This window comes from Sceloporus undulatus, chromosome 4, assembly GCF_019175285.1.
Source record: "Sceloporus undulatus isolate JIND9_A2432 ecotype Alabama chromosome 4, SceUnd_v1.1, whole genome shotgun sequence".
NCBI classification, from domain to species: Eukaryota; Metazoa; Chordata; class Lepidosauria; order Squamata; family Phrynosomatidae; genus Sceloporus; species Sceloporus undulatus.
Genome location: NC_056525.1, coordinates 196,790,856 through 196,810,273, shown reverse-complemented (window position 1 = coordinate 196,810,273; position 19,418 = coordinate 196,790,856). Strand labels below are relative to the sequence as shown.

At 37.3% G+C, this 19,418-nt stretch overlaps 1 protein-coding gene across 1 annotated transcript in view; it reads right to left on the bottom strand.

Annotated features, from left to right (window-relative positions):
• The window catches only part of SNTG1 (syntrophin gamma 1), a 169,472-nt gene that overhangs the window by 78,319 nt on the left and 71,735 nt on the right, over positions 1-19,418 (bottom strand). Inside the window, exon 12 of the mRNA XM_042464439.1 lies at positions 12,024-12,062. Within this exon, the coding sequence (XP_042320373.1) occupies positions 12,024-12,062 (39 nt within the window). The remainder of the gene's footprint in view (positions 1-12,023; positions 12,063-19,418) is intronic.

The following is a 19,418-nucleotide window of genomic DNA, read 5'->3' as shown; positions in this document are numbered from 1 at the left end:
ATAACAAATCATTCTAACAAATTAGGAAACTAACATAATACAAACTATCCTAATACAAGACAAAGTAACTTCCTGGAGAAACACCAAGACACATAGTTGCCAAGATAACGTCCTTAATACATTCAAAATAGATTTTCTCATCTTCTCTCTTTGCTTAATTTGGTTCTCTGTGATCCCTTCAAGAGGAAATGAACAGAGAATCAGAAAAAAACCACATAATTAATCTTGTTTATTTTTCCTATGTATATATTTTGTGCTTATATTTTGGCCTCACAATATCATAAATTAAAGCTGATACATCACTATATTACCATAAAAAACTGGAGGCTATATCTTCAGTTTTAATAAACAACACTAAAGGGTTCCACACTTTTTTTGTTATGACGCTATTTTTTAAAATAAATTCTTGCTTATCTTTTTCGAACAAATTCATACATAACATTGTTGTTTTTGTTTTATTTATCTTGAAACCTGAAGCTTCACCATAATTTCTCAGTTTTTTAAATAAGTGATCTATACTTCTTCCTGATGTGCTGAGGCTTCTTCTGGTGAAGATTTCCGGTATATGCACTGTACTTTCTAAGGGGCTTCCCAATGATATGACCAAATCATCTGCAAATGTTCTTGCTCTATATTCCATACTCTTTATCTTTACCCCTCCAAGCAATTTGTCCTCCCTAATATCCTTCACTGATACCTCCATAACCGTTAAAAATAAAAGAGGGCACAACAAACAACCTTGTCTTACTGCCTTACAGATTTTAACTGGTTCCGTTTTTTCACCATTTATCAATATTGTTGCTTCCTGATTTTTTTATATCATGTCAATCTATTTTTTAAATTGTGCTCCCATATCCATTTTCTCTAGCACCGCAAACATGAATTCCCATTTTGTATTGTCAAATGCTTTTTCAGCATTGACAAATATTAATAATAGTTGTTTAGCTATATTTTTTGTGTGAATCTCAATCAAATTTAGTAAAATTCTAATCTTTTCTTTGATCATTCTGTTTAGTAAAAAAGCCATTTTGGTATTCATGTATCCAATTGTTTTAAAAACAATTGATCTCTGACAAAATAGAACCCAATAATTTGTACTCTGTGTTTAAAAGGGATATAGGTCTATAATTTTGCACATCTAATTTGTCCTTGTATTCTTTGGGTATACAGTCAGCCCTTCTTATACACGGATTTTTTATACACGGATTCAAGCATACACGGTTTGAAAATGTTCCAAAAAAGTATAAATTTACCTTGATGTTCCATTTTTTATTAGGGACACCATTTTGCTATGTCATTATATTTAATGGGACTTGAGCATACACGGATTTTGTTATACACGGGGGGATCTTGGAACCAAACCCCAGCGTATAACAAGGATCCACTGTAATTGTAATATTCACTGGTTTCCAAGTGTTTAGTATATTATCTCTCAAGATCTCATTCATTGTTCTCTGATGATGGGTTAATAATTGTCCCAAGCAAGTTTTGTAGTATTCCATGATGAAGCCATCAGGTCCTGGTGATTTATCAGTCTTACTACTTTTTTATTGCCATTATCAATTCTACTGTCATTGTTAATTTATTTTTTCTTTATAGGGTTGCATCTCTTTAAACAAGTTTGAATAATATCTGTGAAACATTTGTTTTATTATTTTATTATATTTGTTTCATTATATTGTTGTTGTTGTTGTTGTTGTTATTGTTATCTCCAATTCTGATTTGTGGTATTGTTCTTTTCTCTTTTTATTTTATTTTATATGCTAATAGTTTCCCGGGTTTATTTGCAGATTCAAAGTACCTTTGTTTCATAAATGTTAATTTTTTCTCTATCTCTTCCATTGTTAATACTGAGATTTGATATTGAAGATACTTTATTTCCCTTATAAATCTTTCATCTTTGAGGTTGGCTTTCAGTTGGTTCTCTCTTATTTTTATTTCTTCTTTAATTTCTGTCCAGCATTCAGCTGCATGCATTATCACATCCGCCCACTGCTGTGACCATATCTCTCCTGTGTTGGCATCCCTTCACTGGCTCCCCCTCCCTTTCCGCATTCAGTATACGCTCCTGCTGTCGACATTTAAAGCCCTCCATGGACTGGCCCCTCCTTACTTATCAGACCTTATTTCTCCTCACCTTCCAACTAGGGCCCTCCATTCTGGTAGTCGAGGTCTACTGTCCCAGCCCAGGATTGACTCTGCCCCATCTCAGATTTGCCCCTTTTCACTCGCTGCCCCTCACTCCTGGAACCTTCTTCCCCCGCGAGCAAGAGCCATCACTTCTTTAACCAGCTTCAAAACTGAGTTGAAGACCATCCTGTTCAGAGAAGCCTTCCCAGGCATTACATAATTGTCGCTTACTATTTGATGTTCTTTTGGTGCCTGTTTTATTGAATCATTTCCTATATTGCTATGTATTTTATATGTATTATCCTACTAGAAAGGCCCCTTCCCCACCACCACTCCCTTTGTGTCGTGTCTTTTTAGATTGTAAGCCTGAGGACAGGGAACCATCCAATTAAAAAGATGGTATGTACAGCGCTGTGTAAATTTACAGTGCTTTGTAAATAAAGGTTAATAATAATAATAATAATAATAATTCATTTTTTCTAAAAAAAATTTCTTTAACCCAGTTGCTTTTTTAGTAAATAGTCCAGGAATGACCACTTTAGATGTATCCCACTCTTACATGGGTTAGAACACCATTGCCCAAATTTTATTTAAAAAATAATTAATATTTTAATCAATAAAATTTATAAAAAAATATTTTCACCATTATACAATATCTTCATTTTTCAATTATTAATGTTTTAGAAGTACATGTTTTTATGAGAACAGGAACACATTTCATACCACTGTTCAAGCAAACTTTTCTCTCTTGGAAGGACCTTCTATTGACTTAAAGGAACTCACTGTCATGAAATCTGAGAATGATCACCCAAGATTTAGCATGTGAACATCTATATAAAAATGCCAATTCTTTTGCACAGAAAGTTGATTAATATCCTGACACCATTGGTGTATGTAACTCAGTATTTTCTATACCATCTGGCAGTTGCTCTTTAGGGTTTTACAAAGATCTCATTTCCATTGCTTCCTCCAGCATTCTGTCTCTCAGATTATGAACCTAATTTAGACATGCAATGTCCCTGTGTAATTTGGAAAACATGATAGTTTTGAGGCAGCTTTGCCACAGAGACCTTAGCCTACTCTCTGGGAGAAGAAAGCCAATTTGGTCTGCAGTGGAAAACACTGCCAAGCACTCGAGCTTTATTCCAATCATCTCTTGCCATGTTATACTGATTCTTCATCTATCTTTTCTTTCAAAGTCAGATGAATTCAAGGCAACCTCTAGCAGCTGAACATCTCCTAATATTTTTCTTCCTGATGAGCACAGAACTGATCTTTTCAAAAATGTATTTCATGACTCCAGAAGTAAATGCTGCAAAGGACAAATGAGCCTGGCAATTACTGGTTGTGAGGCAAGTTGGCATTAGTATTTAAGGGCAGAAGATGAGTGAAAGAATTAGAAGCAAAACTGTTACAAGATCATTTGCAGCTTAGAATAATTATTGCTATTTGTCTATGTGTTCTACACCTTCTTTGGAGTCACTGTGGGCAGAAGATATTTGGCTGTAAATTTAACAGCACGACTTTCAGATTCTCATAAATTCTAATCCACACTTTTTTTGACAATACACTTTATATGCAAGTACACTGTTTCTTCATTCTACACATATGTCTAGTGCAGCTGGATGCAGTTAATGGATCACTGCAGTGTACCTAACCCATGATGTAAGAGAAGTACTGCATACCCCTGATGCAGAAGCATAACTTTGGTGTAAGAAAAGTATAACAGAGATTTGCTTCAAGCTTGATTTGCTTTGCTGTTGTTGTGTGCCTTCAAGTCTTTTCTGACTTATGGTGAGCCTAATGTGAAGCTATCATGGGGTTTTCTGGGCAAGATTTGTTCAGATGGGGTTTGCCATTGCTATCCTCTGAGGCTGAGAGTGTATGAGATGCCCAAGGTCCCAAGTGGGTTTACATGGACAAGCTGGGATTCAAACAATGGAAACAGCAGTAGCCCAATGCTCAAACCATTACACCACACTGGCTTCTTTAAGGCCCATTTAATGGTCTCCTTAGCAATCTGTAAAACTTTCCTTCAGAACTAGAAATGTGGTAGTAAGGCTGGGATATTTTTTCACATGTGGTAGTAAAACTGGTCTCAAACTGCATTTCTTCTGCAGTGGAGGTACAGTCTAAGACGGCTTAGGATAAGTGGATGAGACATCAAGTGATTTTAGATCATTTAAACACTAATTAATAATATCACTGCTGCTTTCTCTAAGGCTTTAAACATTGATCACTGACATTTTTAACAGACCACACAAAGATGTTTCTTTGCCACATACATTCAAATTTTCCTGTAATATTAATCTAATATTAGTTTTTATCTAATGTTAGAGCCTTAAAGCAACAGAGCTCTCTGAAATACCAGATTCATTCAACAGAGAGTGCAATTATTACTATATTTCAATTAGAAATATACCCTAGTTCTGTTGATGGCTGTAAATCCATTCTTAGCAATTTAAAAATATGGAGATGCTTTGGGACAAAGCCTGCAAGACCAGAGGGTTCAAAGACCTTTATAAGCTAGATGAAGCTATAGGTGGATGTACACCATATTTCACAATCTGATCAATAACTAAGACCTAAAATTGCATTGATTTAGGGCTCTGGTAGTTTCTCATTCCCCGAGCTCCCATAATAAACAACATGACTGTTGTGTTTAGCTATATATTTGGAGGGTTGGGGGCATTAGGTTGAATGTATTCATTATTACTTGACAGTTCTTCGATACTCTGATATAACGAGAAAGTAAAATAATGCCAGATTCCCTGCATATTATATTAAGAGCTTGAAAACTGTTTCTGTTCAAAAACAGAGGCTGAAAGCTTAGCAATTCTGCAATAAAATAAGTAAACATTTAAATGCCTTGCTGGATTTCTGCCTTCAGTGTCAATTTTCTTTTCTTTTCTTTTTAATAGGACCATCCCAATATTAGGGGTCATATATTATATGGTTTCAAAGGAGATGTCAAAGAAGATTATTTTATTTACATGAACGTTTAACCTGGCATAATCAGCTCTGGGGGTGTAGTCACACTGTAGAACTGAAGCAGTTTGACACCCCTTTAACTGCCAAGACCTATCCTACAGAATCCTGGGATTTGTAGTTTGATGAGCTTTCTGACACACCAGACTGAATATTTCATGAAACTACAAAACTAGGATACTGTAGGATAAATCATGGCAGTTGAAATGGTATCAAACTGCTTTAATTCTGTAATGTGGTTACATTTCTGGTTTCCTCTGGTGTACTGAGACATTTCACCTGAAAGGAATAAACAAGTGAAAGACATACATTTTCACAGATAATAGCTCCAAATGACCAGTGTCAGTATCGTAGATTTTATTCTGCTTTGCTCAAGAATAGAGGAATTGACTATTCTTTGCTCAGGAATAGAGAAATCTTATGCCAACAAGTCTGGTATATCAGTGTAACTTGATAAAAAGAACCTCAAGAAGCACCAGAGGTAATGGACTTCTTTCTCTATAGAGAGAGATTAGAATATATAAAGATAAGAATATTAATATTGCTGGAAGATTATAAAGATATGAACAACAACACATTTGTGCCAGATCCAACAGAACAGTAACTCAGAACACTATTTAGTGAACATCTTAAACATGACATAGCTTTAGAAGCTTATTTGAACTATGTTCTGAAACATCAAAAAAGTATCAACTATAAAACGTTCAAATGTCAAAAAGAAAATTGTTGTTGTGTGCTTTCAAGGTGTTTCCAACTTTTAAGGCAACTCTTTCATGGAGATTTCTTGGCACAAGTTGTTCGGAACGGAAGCCTTTGCTTTCCTCTGTGGCTGAGAGACTGTGACTTCTCTAGTATCACAGAATGTGTGAGCAGTGATTTGAACCACTGTCTTCAAAGTAATAGCCCAATGCTCAGACCATTACACCATCCTGGCTCTCCAAAATCCAAAAGGAGAAAACCAAATGTATAAAACATTTCTCTACTGTGTTTAAGAGTGCTTTCAAAATGTATGCACTTGGATTTAAAATATCATCATAATAAAATATCTGCATCATACTTTCCAAATCATATCTTCAAACTTACATTGTTTAAAGGAATAATCTTCACATAGGCTTACTCAGCATTTTCTTTCTTGACTTTTAAATGATTAAACATTCTAGTATTGTACAGGCACTGAACTGGGAATGCATTTGTGCCTATTAAAATTAATTTCAATGACCTTCCACACTGTACTTTTCTCACACACTTTTGGTAACTTTCAGGAGTTTATGTTGCATATTTATGTTATGGTGAATGTGAGAGTCAATGCTAAAAATGATCAGAGACAAAGAATGGCAAAGCTCTTCCTAACCGTGCCACCCAAAGCACACTTCACAGAATGCTAAAGCTACTCATTGAAATTTCAATGTTTTTTTAGATAGAAGAACATTGCTCTGTCACTTTGCCATGTATCAACAATTGTATCCATTGTATTTTTTGATGTGAATTAGCAACAAAGGCAGCCTTTGGAGGTCATACACCAGTGAACCAATGCAGTATAAACTTCTTAATTCTCCTGGACCTTTTACAGTCCAGTGGGGGATTTCATCCCAATGCACACGGAAACTTCAGTAAGGGATTTTCCTCAGCACCACAAAAGAAGTAAGGATTAAATTTTCCCTTCCACACCTGCTGGGATCTGGTAATTATAACTCCCATACATATCTATGATTCTGTTGGACTTTCTCAAAAAGCTATCTGTTATTAAAAAATTAATTTGAAATCAGATCCAGTTAGGCCCTAAGAAACTTAAGATTGATTCTAATGTCATTTTCTTTCTACCATAAATCTCCAGCAGCTCACTTAATTACTTTCCATGGTTTATCAACAGTACACAACACGTGTATGCCAACATACACGGCAAGCATTCAGGCTAGCCATCTGTTGGAAAGCCCACTTGCCAAATACAATTCTAAACATCCCGTTAACAAACTGGCAGCCATGACCATGCCTCAACTGTACATCTGTTTTTGAAGATTAATAAAGTGAAGATTAATACAAAAAAATGGTCCTTGATACTTCAGGAGCAAGTCTACTGTGCCTAAAAGCTTCCAGAACATTTGAAACATGCATGGGAAACAGCCCAGAAAACCACTAACAAAGCTAATCAGGATGCCAGGAAGAATCTAAAGTAGCAGTGAATGTGAATTGCATTAAATCTTCCTTGTGTCTGTTCTTCTTTTTACAACTCCCTCTTGGGAATTATTTCTCTTCTTAAACAAAAAGGAAACATTCAATAATAAAAGAATTCCAGGCTCAGATCAATGCACAAATAATCAATGTTTAGTAGTGCAAATAGCTGACTGTGTAATATGCAGAAATTATCACAGCATAATTGACACCCTGGTGTGTACTTCTTCCTAATTTAACAGCAAGAATCCAGCTCCCCCTATGTGTTTTTATACACACTTAGCAATAGTTGTTTCAACCTAGAGCTTTTCTCCATATAATGAGCATGATCACTATGTTCTTTGATAACAGATGGTGAAAAGAGAGAGAGATTCTTAGATGTAACTGTTTAATAATGGTAAATCAGAGATGCTGAGTTGATGATTTTGAGAGCCATGGAGACCTTTTTAAAAATTAGAATAAAATACAGAGTCAAATGTCTCTCTGTCTATATGTCTGTCTGTCTGTTTCTGATGTACAGTATTACATATGCTTGCCTATGTATGCACACACACACACGAACACATCTTTAGCATATTTTTCTCTATAGCAGTTCATTTATCTGTTTGTATCTATACAGTTGAAAATCCTAATAATATTTCATGTGACAGCATTTTTAGCTGAAGTGCAGTATCTTGTTTTATCTTACTAGTTTGCAGAAAGTTATCATAGAGTATCTCACTGGAAGTTATTATTCTGCATTGGAAATATTTATGGATCATCTTCTCCAACCCAGTTATCTATTAGGCACAGTCAGAATCTTATGAAAGAATCCAAAAAGATACTATAAGTCTACCAGCTTAGATACCTGTGGAAAGGAACTGCACTAACTTTCCTGTTTATTTAAATGGGGTTCAGAAGGAGGACTTTCTATTGGATTGTACTTTTTTTCATTTCTGTCCTCTCCCTTCCTTTCCACCTGCCATGGGATGGAGGGTCTTCAAAGTCTATATTAAAGATTAAATGGTTTCAATGCCCTGCCAAGATAACATTTGTTTGTATCTGCAGTAGAAAGGAGAGCTCAATCCACTCTGGCCATCCGAGCAATCATGACTTCAATGTCCCTTCCTTAAAGCAACTTTACCTGCCTCTGCTTGTTTTCCTTGGATCTATCTGTTTGACTCAAACACGAGGGCCTTACTGGGCCATTTCTCTGTCATCTTCAAAGAAAGTGGATAACTTCAAGAAATAACTGTAAACATCCATTCCTTTACAGTCAGGACATATTCCCTAAGCAGTTATTCCCACTCAAGAAGTGACATGAAATTCTGTCCCTGTCTTTGGCTTGTTATTGTCTACCTTATTCAGAGACTGCAATCTTGGCCTCACCAATGCATGAATATATTGTCTTCCATCCCACAAGTAGGGCTTTTTGGTTGTTTTGGGGAGAAACCGCATATCAAGTTCTAAAAAAGAACCTCAAAAAACCTGGTCTATCCCTTTGTTGTAGTCATGGAAGGTTCTTTTCAGCAAAGTTTCTGCTTTTTAATGTTGTCAACTGCTCACTGCAGCTAATATTTTCACCTGATCTTCCTGGTCCTATGGGGATGACGAAAGGAACCTTGTACTTGCAATAACTAAAATTATGCAGATGGTCAGCTTTAAACAGAAATAAAACTTTTCACACTTATTTAGTTTTAAGCATTTCAGTGGTAATTTTCTGAAAGGAAAATGGGAAACCTACTAAACAAGTCAACCTCATGTATAAGTCAAGGGAAAGTTTCAGGGTCAAAATGCTGAGTATTGTTATGGCTCGTGAATAAGTCAAGGGTAAAACTTTGGGGCTATAAAAAAAGGATGGAAGGGAGGAAATGCCACTTCCATCCATCCTTTTCCTTCTCTGGACCCCACCCAACCAATTCCCAGGTGCTGAAGGAGAGGTTTGAACATTGGATTGAGAAAGGAAGCAAGTGGATTTAAATGGAGAGGTTTTTTCCCATAGGAAGCAAGGTCTTGCAAAAGGGAGCAGAGAGAGAAGCAAGTGGATTTAAACGGGGAGTTTTTACGATAGGAAGCAAAGGCTTGCAAAACGGACTGGAGGGGGGAGGAATTGGTGTTCAGTGGAGATTGGGGCAGCAGGCTTGCTTGCTTTAGGATTTTTCTAAGCACTACTGATGTATTAGCCCGTATATAAGTCTACCCCAAATTTTAGGGTCAATTTTGGGGCATAAATTTCTCAAGTTATAGTCAAGTATATACGGTAAGTTCAAAATTCAACAAGAAGTAATATTTTCTTAGTTCACCAACTGCAGCCAGTAAAGACCAAGAAATATCTTATTCTCATCATTTTTATTTCCCAAAAGGCTCACATGGATGCTGGGCAATTGAAATAAGGAAAATAAATTATTTAGTTATTCACTGGGAAAGAATTAAATAGAAGCTGGAATTTCTCCATCAGATTCCAGATTCCTGAGCAGCTATGATGTGGTTGTATTTCTGGGTGGTTTACAGAACAAATTCTCCCCCTCCCCCTCCCAAAAAAGGTAAATCAAAGCAAAGAGATAGTGGCTGCATCTGCACTGCACAAATAAAACAGTTTGATACTACTCTAATTGCCATGGCTCAACACTATGGGATTCTGGGGTTTGTAATTGGTTGTGGCATAACAACTTTCTGACAGAGAAGGCCAAGTATCTAAAAAAAAACCCTACAAATTCCAGAATTCCTAGGACATTAGGCCATGGCTGTTAAAGTGAAGTCAAACTGCTTTATTTCTTCGGCGTAGACAAGGCATTAGCAGGTTGGGGGGTGTGAGGTTCTGAATCTGTGTACTACTGTTCATACAATAATTTCTCAGATAAACTTAGGTAACATCTTGAGTTCAGTACCAGTTACTATTGTTTCCATCTCTCTCATTTTCTGTCTCTGATAAACAACTGCTCAGAACTGATTTATTCCAAAAAAAAAAACCCCAAAAAAACAAACAAACCTGAAACACAATGGTGTTTCTTGTCCCAACTTTGCAGGCCAAATATAGAAGCTTGCATATGTCACCTTGACATTTTCTAATGGAGTGTACTTCCTTTGAAAGTAATGGAAATCTCTCCTTTCCCCCTGGCCATTTAAACATTGTTAGTTATTTGGCCACAAGCTTTGTATTTGTAGCATGGCAATATTTGATAGTGCTTTATAGGCAGAGTAGTTATGGTAACACCACTGTGAGACACTTATAATATCTTTCTATAAGGAAATAAAAAATTCTGTATTTAGTTATTTTAAACTATATTATACTAGATTTTATGTAAAGTTTTTTTGGTCTGATAGTGATTTTTTTTTTAAAAAAAACACACCTATAACTGTTACCAAGCATGAACATCCACAGTTCATTTCTACCTTTTCCTCCCTTTACATTACCAGTACATATGTGTATAACTAAGACTATGTCAGAGCAATCCTGTTGGGACTATACATGAGATGCATCCAGATTCATTTTGTTTAGTAGTTTGCACTCCTGTACATTGGTAAATCACCTGCACAAATGAATTATGATATACCCACATTTGTGAGATTTCCCCCCCCCCCCAATACAAATAAATAGACCAGCATAGAGGAAATCCCTGAGGCAATCATGCATTTCATCAGGTTTGGCCTTTTCCAAAGTTTTCTCAGTGGATATAAAAGAAATGAAAGCAAGCTATACAAAATTAAAAGCAGGGGAGAATTCTTAATGGGTTGGCTGTACTTTGGAAACAAAACCAGGTAACCTAGAACTCCAGAATCCACATAGGAGGTTGGAAGCATCCTTGGATATGGTGATATCTTTAGCCCTATATACATGTTAGTCACATAAAAGGAATCTATATATGCCAAAAGAACATATTTAAGAAAATCTTACATGTAAGCAGAATTTGCAAGACATCTTGAATCCCATTTTTAGAGAAAAGATGGGGTATAAATAAAAACAATGACATGTACTCCAGGGGTAGGTAATCTTTCAAGGACACAGGGCTTTCCACTCCTGCCTCCAACATCCACATGCAGAGCAAAAGTGAAAACTTAGCCAAAACAAAAAAGAAAACTTAGATAAAAATGAAAACATCTGAACTGAGGAAATCTGTACGTACGTAAGCAGTCCACCATGACTATACTTTCCTTCTTCACACAATTCATATAGAGACTCTCCCTGAACTCTATAGCTAAATATATGGAAAACATTGGAGATTATTGCACCCAGGAATCCCAACAGAAAGACGTGGGTACTAAAAGATGAAAATTTATGTTATCACATTTACCTGTGTCTGGGCTGTAGGCAGCCTGTATCCACTTGGGCATCCCGTCTGCAACCCAGACGTGTCCCACAGCTTTTTCGAGAATGAGATTTTCCTGTTCCTAAAAAAAGCCATGGGAGAAGTCTGGGTTGTAGATGGGCTGCCTGAGTGGATACAGGCTGCCTACAGCCCAGACACAGATAAATGCAATAACATCTGATTTGTCTTTTAGATCCAGTGTCTCTTCCACCGGGATTCCTGGGTGCGATAATATCCTTCAATCTCCATCAAGCAGTTTTCTGCATAAGGAGATATTTGTTTTTCCCCTCTCCACTGATATTCATGGGCTATTTACTAAGCTTGATAGGATTCTGTTAATTCATGGCAACCAAGTCTAAAAGAATAAGTAAGTCATAAACTACTGAGACTATTTCACTAAACAAAGAACAATTGTAAATTAAAATTTGAAAACATATTTTCCCCTCTTACCTGCTGGTTTACGGGAAAATTTCTATTGATTTTTTTAATCTGTAAAAGTAAATACAGGAATAGATTAATAAATCAGCACATCCAATTATGTGGCACAGGTCACAGGACATGTCAACTGAGATTGTGGTATATTTCCTGGATCCCCTACTGAACATATACACTGAATAAATTTTGTCCAGGTCTTAAGAAGTTTACCACTTCTGAATGTTGATTATGACTTTCACCAAATCTTTGTTTCCCTAAATGTTCTTGTATCCCTTCAAGTCATTTCTGACCTATGCTGACCTTAAGTCAAACCTATCACTAGGGGAAGCAGATATATTACAGAGTTTACTTATTAAACACTTTATTTTTAATCTAAATAATTGTATTTTAATCTATTTTTAATCTAAATAATTATATTATAGTAAAGAAAATTATGAGTTGCTTCCAGTAACATATAATTTTCATCAGATCCATAGTTGAAATGCACTTTTTTAATCAAAATTTTGATCAAAATTCTCTATTTTAAGCTTCATTTTATTCACCCTCATCCAGTTAATTACCAGCATCAGAAGATCATTTAGAACAGAACAGCCTCCTAGGCTTTAAATGGAAATGATCTTCCCATCTAGAGTTGCACATTATCAAAATATTAGTGGCACTGAATTCAAAATAAATGTTCCCAGCATGTTAATGTATACATTAAATAGCATTAATGTAGGACAAAATAAATCATAATACACAAAATGGTCAAACGTCACAAGATCGCCTAGCACCATCTTCTGAACTAGCCCCTCCAGAAAAGATTGTAAAAAGTGCTTCCAAATCCATCTCAAAGAAACAGCTCAGAAGGAAACTATGGATAATGGTATGGAAAGTCACAAAGCAGTCAAGCAAAACTACAAATTCCTCTTGTCCAATTCCCAGCATAGTTCCCTCACAAACGCGATTAAAGAACTTGGGTTGGGACCAAGATTATTTGATTTATCATAACATAATTTAATGTGGTTAGAATTCAAAGACATAGACATGTTAGTCTGGAATATCAGCATGCACTTGCAGGAAAAGTCTGTATGGATTTCCCATCTGTTCTGCCCCACACCTGCCCCAGAGCCATCTACACTTGTTTCATAGAATCACAGAATTGTAGAGTTGGAAGAGACGACAAGGGCCACCAGTCCAACCCCCTGCTATGCAGGAAATCTCAATCAAAGCATCCCCGACAGATGACCATCAAGCCTCTGCTTAAAGACCTCCAAAGAAGGAGACTCCACCACACTCCGATGGAGTGTGTTCCACTGTCGAACAGCCCTTACTGATCCTCAGAGGGAAGCCAAGGTAACCTCCCCTTTGAACAAGTCATGCCAAGACAACCCCATTATACTTTTATCTTAGGGTCACCATAACTCAGAAAGGAATCAAAGGCACACAACAACAGAATATGGTATGATGTGGTATGTTTCATATATATTGTATCCCCCTGGCAAAAAAACTGAGATTCACAAAATGAAAAGACATACATTTTTTTAAAAAAGTCCTAAAAATGGATCACAGCAACAGCAGTATAGACCACTGCTGCAGATAAAAGAGGATCCCAACAATTATCGTCCAGTTAGTCTGACATCTATACCAGAAAAGATTCTAGAGCAGATCATTAAACAGAGAGTCTGTGAACATCTAGATGGCAATTCCATAATCACAAAAAGTCAACATGGGTTTCAGAGAAACAAATCATGCCAGACAAATCTGATCTCTTTATTTGATAAAAATATCAGTTTGGTAGATGAAGGGAATGCTGTGGATATAGTATATCTTGATTTCAGTAAGGCCTTTGACAAAGTTCCCCATGATATTCTTGCAACCAGGCTTGTAAAATGTGGGCTAGACAAGGCAACTGTTACATGGATTTGTAATTGGTTGACTGGCTGAACCCAAAGGGTGCTCAACAATGGCTCCTTTTCATCCTGGAGAGAAGTGACCAGTAGAGTCCCACAGGGCTCTGTCCTGGGCCCAGTGTTAATAATCATCTTTATCAATGACTTGGATGACAGAATTGGGGGCATACTCATCAAATTTGCAGATGACACCAAATTAGGAGGAATAGCTAATACTCCAGAAGACAGGATCAAAATTCAAAATGAACTGAATAGACTAGAAAGCTGGGCCAAAGCTAACAAAATGAACTTCAACATGGAGAAATGCAAGGTACTGCACTTATGGTGGAAAACTAAAATGCACAGATGGGGGACACCTGGGAACAAGACTACATGTGAAAGGGATCTAGGAGTCCAAGGTGACCACAAGTTGAACATGAGTCAACAGTGTGATGTGGCAGTTAAAAAGACCAATGCAATTTTACGCTGCATCAATAAAAGTATACTGTCTAGATCAGGGGTAGGCAACCTGCAGCCCATGGGCCGGATGCGGCCCGGCGAGGCCTTGGGACCGGCCCCAGCCTGGTCCTGCCGCCGATTGCCCCCGGGGCCTTTGGCCTCTCACACGCAGGGGCAAGGGGGGCAATTGTCTATAGACGCCTCAGAAACATGCATTTATATTAACATTTTTTAATTGTTAATTGTTCTGTTGCACCATAGGAGGCCCCTCCCTAGCACTAGGACCTGGTTGGGCCTCCTCCTCTGGGGCTGGGAGAGCACAGCTGGGACCTGGTAGAGCAGGATTGCCACCTGGTGTAGCCTCAATCAGCTCTTGCTCTGGAAGAGGCTCATCCTCCTCTAGCTTATCTTGGCTGGCCATGACAGAAGGGGAACCCGCAAATAGGTTGGACCCAAGCCATGAAGAGCTTTAAGGTGATAACCAACACCTTGTACTGTGCCCAGAAACTAATAGGCAACCAGTGAAGGGATTTTAAGTTAAGTATTATGTGATCATCTCTAGCTGTCCCAGTGACTAACCTGGCTGCTATATTTTGAACTAACTGAAATTTCCGGACGAAGCACAAGGGTAGCGCCATGTAGAGTGTTTTACAGAATTCAAGTTGTGAGGTTAAAAGTGCATGTAGCACAGTTTCTAGGTCCCCCAGTTCCAGGAAAGGAAACAGCTGACATATCAGCTGAAGCTGGTAACAAGCACTCCTGGTTGTCGCATTTATCTGATTTGACATCTGAAGTCTAGGAGCACTTCCAAGCTACAACAGTCCTTTAAGAGGAGTGTGACCCCATCTAGGACCAGCTGACACATCCCTATACCTGAATAAGGGCCCCAACAGCAAGTACCTCCATCTTATCTGGATTCAGTTTGTCTGTTTTTCCTCATCCATTCCATTACTGCCTTAAGACACTCATTGAGAGGAGAGATGCAGTCCTTAGTCAAAGCTGTAGTCCGAGACATGGAGAGATATATTTGCGTATCATCAGCATACTGATAACACCCTGCCCCATGTCTCCAGATGATCTCTCCCAGAGGTTTCATATATATGTTAAATAGCATTGGGGACTGAATACCGCCTTGGAGGACACCAAATTTAAGCTCTCTTTTTGAGGGGCTACTGTCCCCAAGCATCACCCTTTGGAATCTACCTGAGAGATAGTGTCAGAAACACTGCAATACTGTGCCTCTGACTCCCAATTCTCTCGGGAGTCAGACATTCCAAAAGGATGTCATGATCGATAGTATCGAAAGCCATTGAGAGGTCCAAAAGTACCAACAGGGTCACACTTCCGCTGTCGATACTCAGAAGGAGAGTATAGACTAAGGCAACCATGGCAGTCTCAACTCCATATTCTGTCCTAAAGCCAGTTTGGAATGGATCCAGATAATCATTTTCATCCAAAATTACTTGGAATTGAAGTTTAACAGTGCTGTCAATGACCTAACTCAAAAATGGAAGATGGGAGACTGTTCTAGAATTGTTCATGTCCAATGGGACATGTGAAGGATTTTTCAGAAGTGGCCTCACAACCTCTTCCTTTAAGCAAGGTGGAAACTAACCATCCTTAAGAGAAGGTTTCAACAGAATCACCAACGTTACCAAACATTAGACTGTCTAGGGCTTTCTGGAATACTCTTGGTTCCATTAGCCTTCATGGGCAGACCATTCTAATGGGTCCTCCACACTTGACACTGTACTGCATCTGAAGAAGTAGGTTTAGAACCATGAAAGGTCATGCTAAAATAAAAACCAGATAGTCTTAAAGGTACTGCAACAGTCCCCCTTTTCTCTCCTTCCTGCAAGAGATTAACATGGCTACTTCTTTGAAAACTACTGGAATTTCCTGGTTTCTTATGCCCAGGTGGGAACTATAAAATCATAATGAAAGGATAGACATTGCACAGCTTCTAATCTGGTAAACTCAGAGTTAATTTAGATCATGAAATACAGTCTTGTGCTTATAACTCTGAAGCAACTTAGTCCCATTAACCTTTTTCAGGCTGGGTACCAAAAAGTCTGTTAGCTAAAGATACTCAATACTTGGTGTTTCTGTAGATTTCATAATTATTTGTCTTTTGAAGGCTGAAAATCAGTATGTGGTGTATTACAGGCAGGCAGTGTAGATTTGCAGCATGCCACTGCCACAGAAAACTTGTGCAAGCTCCTTTTATATTGATGGATGAGCTACACAGTTTTATTTTGTTTTATATATGTCTAAATGTTGAAAAAGTGCAACATGAAAATCATTAGTTATGTGAATCAATTTGGAGTTGCCCGACCTTTCAGCTAAGTAGTTTTTGGAGTACTTCATCTTTGAAATAAACAAAATCTTTAATTCAGTAGAGCAAACCAATATGGAGCCTCTTGCTTTAATATTTTTATACTGTGATATGTAGGAAGGCAGGATTATTATTATTTTTATTACTCAAATTTGTTTATTTTTTCTTTAAAGAAAAGTTTTGTGAATTTTAGTGAAACTGATGTCTAACAAGACATTAGGGTTCCATTGTGTTTAGTTGCTTCATGTGACTAATTGTATGCATTTTCCAATATCAGAGTTCCTTCCAATATTATAAAAACATTTTACTACATTAACACCTGATGTTCAAAGATATTTATTTATTTATTTATTTATTCATTCATTCATTTTATTGTATATATTTTAATACCATTTACAGCTATCCATCAGCCACGCTCCCAGGGAAACTGACAAAAATATCAGTGTAACCATATATTTGATTAAATACACTTCATTCTTGTTTAAGAAGTGTAAGCCTTATTGCATGAGGAAAAAAAGCCAAAAAAGAGCCAGAGAGAAACATTTTTCTCCTGCTGTCATAGCACTTATAGTCTTTTCCCAAAAGAGATGCTCATAAAAGCATAACTTTTGATAAAATGGATTTTTTCAGCATGACAAAACAAAAGACATGCTTTTCTTTTTTTCTTTTTTTTTTCTTTTTTTAGTATATAATCTTTATTTCAGTTTCATTAAAATGACATATATACATAACAATAAATACATAACAAATACAACATATAACGCATAACAAAACACACAAATAACAAGACATCCATTAGGTCTTAGACTATACAAATTATGACAAAGACAGAACTTCAAAAGACATGCTTTTCTGATGTAGTATGTAGGGCAGAGAATGAGACTGAGCCTTTGACAACTGTGGAGAGGCAAGGAGAAAGCTGCTACTCTCCAGCTCCATTTTGGATTTCTTTTTTCATGTGATAAGGTTCTGATTGTTAGAATGATGTAGAAATCAATGCACTGTGTCCAAAAACCTCCATTTTATTAGTTCTTGTAGAAGCTAAATTACATCTTTTTGCTTGTGGTATATATCATGGGTTCTGTATGAAAGTATGAAATTACCCAGGAGTGACAAGGATGACTCTGATCCTGAATAGTTTGGCCAGAAGATCTCAAAATTGGTGAGAAGCACTATGCAGCACGAATGGCAACTCCTACATTCTGCCAGACAAATACATTTTCAAGTGTTTTGCCTTAAGAAAGAGTGTGAGCAATCTCTGTTCAGCTTCTTCTACAGATTTTGCCAGGATTTTTCTGGAGATGTGCCCTGTATGAAAGCTAAATATAGAAAGAAACGACTCATAAAATAGGAGAAACAGTAAATCTTCAATGGCTGGCTTTTATTGTAGGGGAAAGGTAAATGAAGGAATTTTTTTTTAGCCTTTCCACTAGTATTATTAAGCTGGTAATGTTGATGTACATGTACTTGTCTCCTGACCTGATCTATTATGATGTGTCTATAGGCAAAATGCATTCCAAGTAATTGCTGTGGATGGCATTTGTAGTGGGATAATTCAGTGTCTCTCTGCTGAAGACTGTATCGACTGGCTACAAGCAATAGCAACAAATATTTCCAACCTCACAAAGCACAATGTAAGTATCGCTCTGAGAAGTTTGTCAGATTTCCCAGTTGCATTTGAGCCCAACTGTCACAAAGGTCTCTTCATAAAGACCTCTTCAGTTTAAACACAGAATTATCTGTGCATAAACTATGCTCGAAGCTTTCCCAGAGAATGTGTAATCAAAGGCTTTCCCACAGAAGTTCATACAAGTCTATCTTGAATTCAGATTTTATTTTGAAAACTTGTTGAAAAAAAATTAATTTCCCCCATAGCTATATAGTTCAGTTTATGACTATCAGTATTAGTTTCTTTTTGTGATACCAGCCAGACTCAAGAAAGCCAAGCAGGAAAAAAGGCTGATGGGATACAAAAGAAAGGGAGAACACATCAATAATAAACATGTTCTCTGAAGCAGAATTCCAAATGCCCCATTTTTATTCCCATGTTTTTTTCCTACAGTTGCAGATTTCAGTTAAAATATTGGGCTGGATCTAATAGGTGCTTAGAGACCAAAAGTGGAGATCATTTCAGTTTCTTTACTTTCTGTAGTCTTCCTTCAGTATCTGCAGAACTTCTGATATAATTAATCTTCCTGCTCCCCTGTAACCCACTTAATCCAATTTCTGGTGTCTTTGTTCTCCCAAACCCCTCTCTCCCTGCCCTTTGACACAGATGGTATCTTTAATTTTTATTTTTTTAAAATACATGTCAAAATTTGATGTAATAATGTTTTAGCTTTTATTTCGTGTAGCTTTGGTCATCACTGTGGACACTTGTTAGGATTTCTGACTAGTTTCCTCTCATCTGTAGAGATTTCTTATGAAAGAGAGGCTTCTTATAGAACAAATCTAACATAAATGAAGAAAACTGAATTCTACCAGTATTATTTTTCCTACATTAATTGAGGTGCGTTACAGACTGCCCTAAAGTGGGCGGTCTGCCGCCGCCGCCATTAGCTGCAGCGGGAAGCCCCAGTGGCCAGACTGCGAGGCTTCTGGCCGCAGCGAAAAAGGAGCGCCGAAATGGTGCTCCTTTTTGGCCCCTGGAAGTGGCGGCGCGAAGCGTGAAGCGCGCACTCGCGGTGTCACTTCCAGTGTGCCACGTCTGGATGCTGTGCATCCAAGACGTAAAAATGGCAGCGC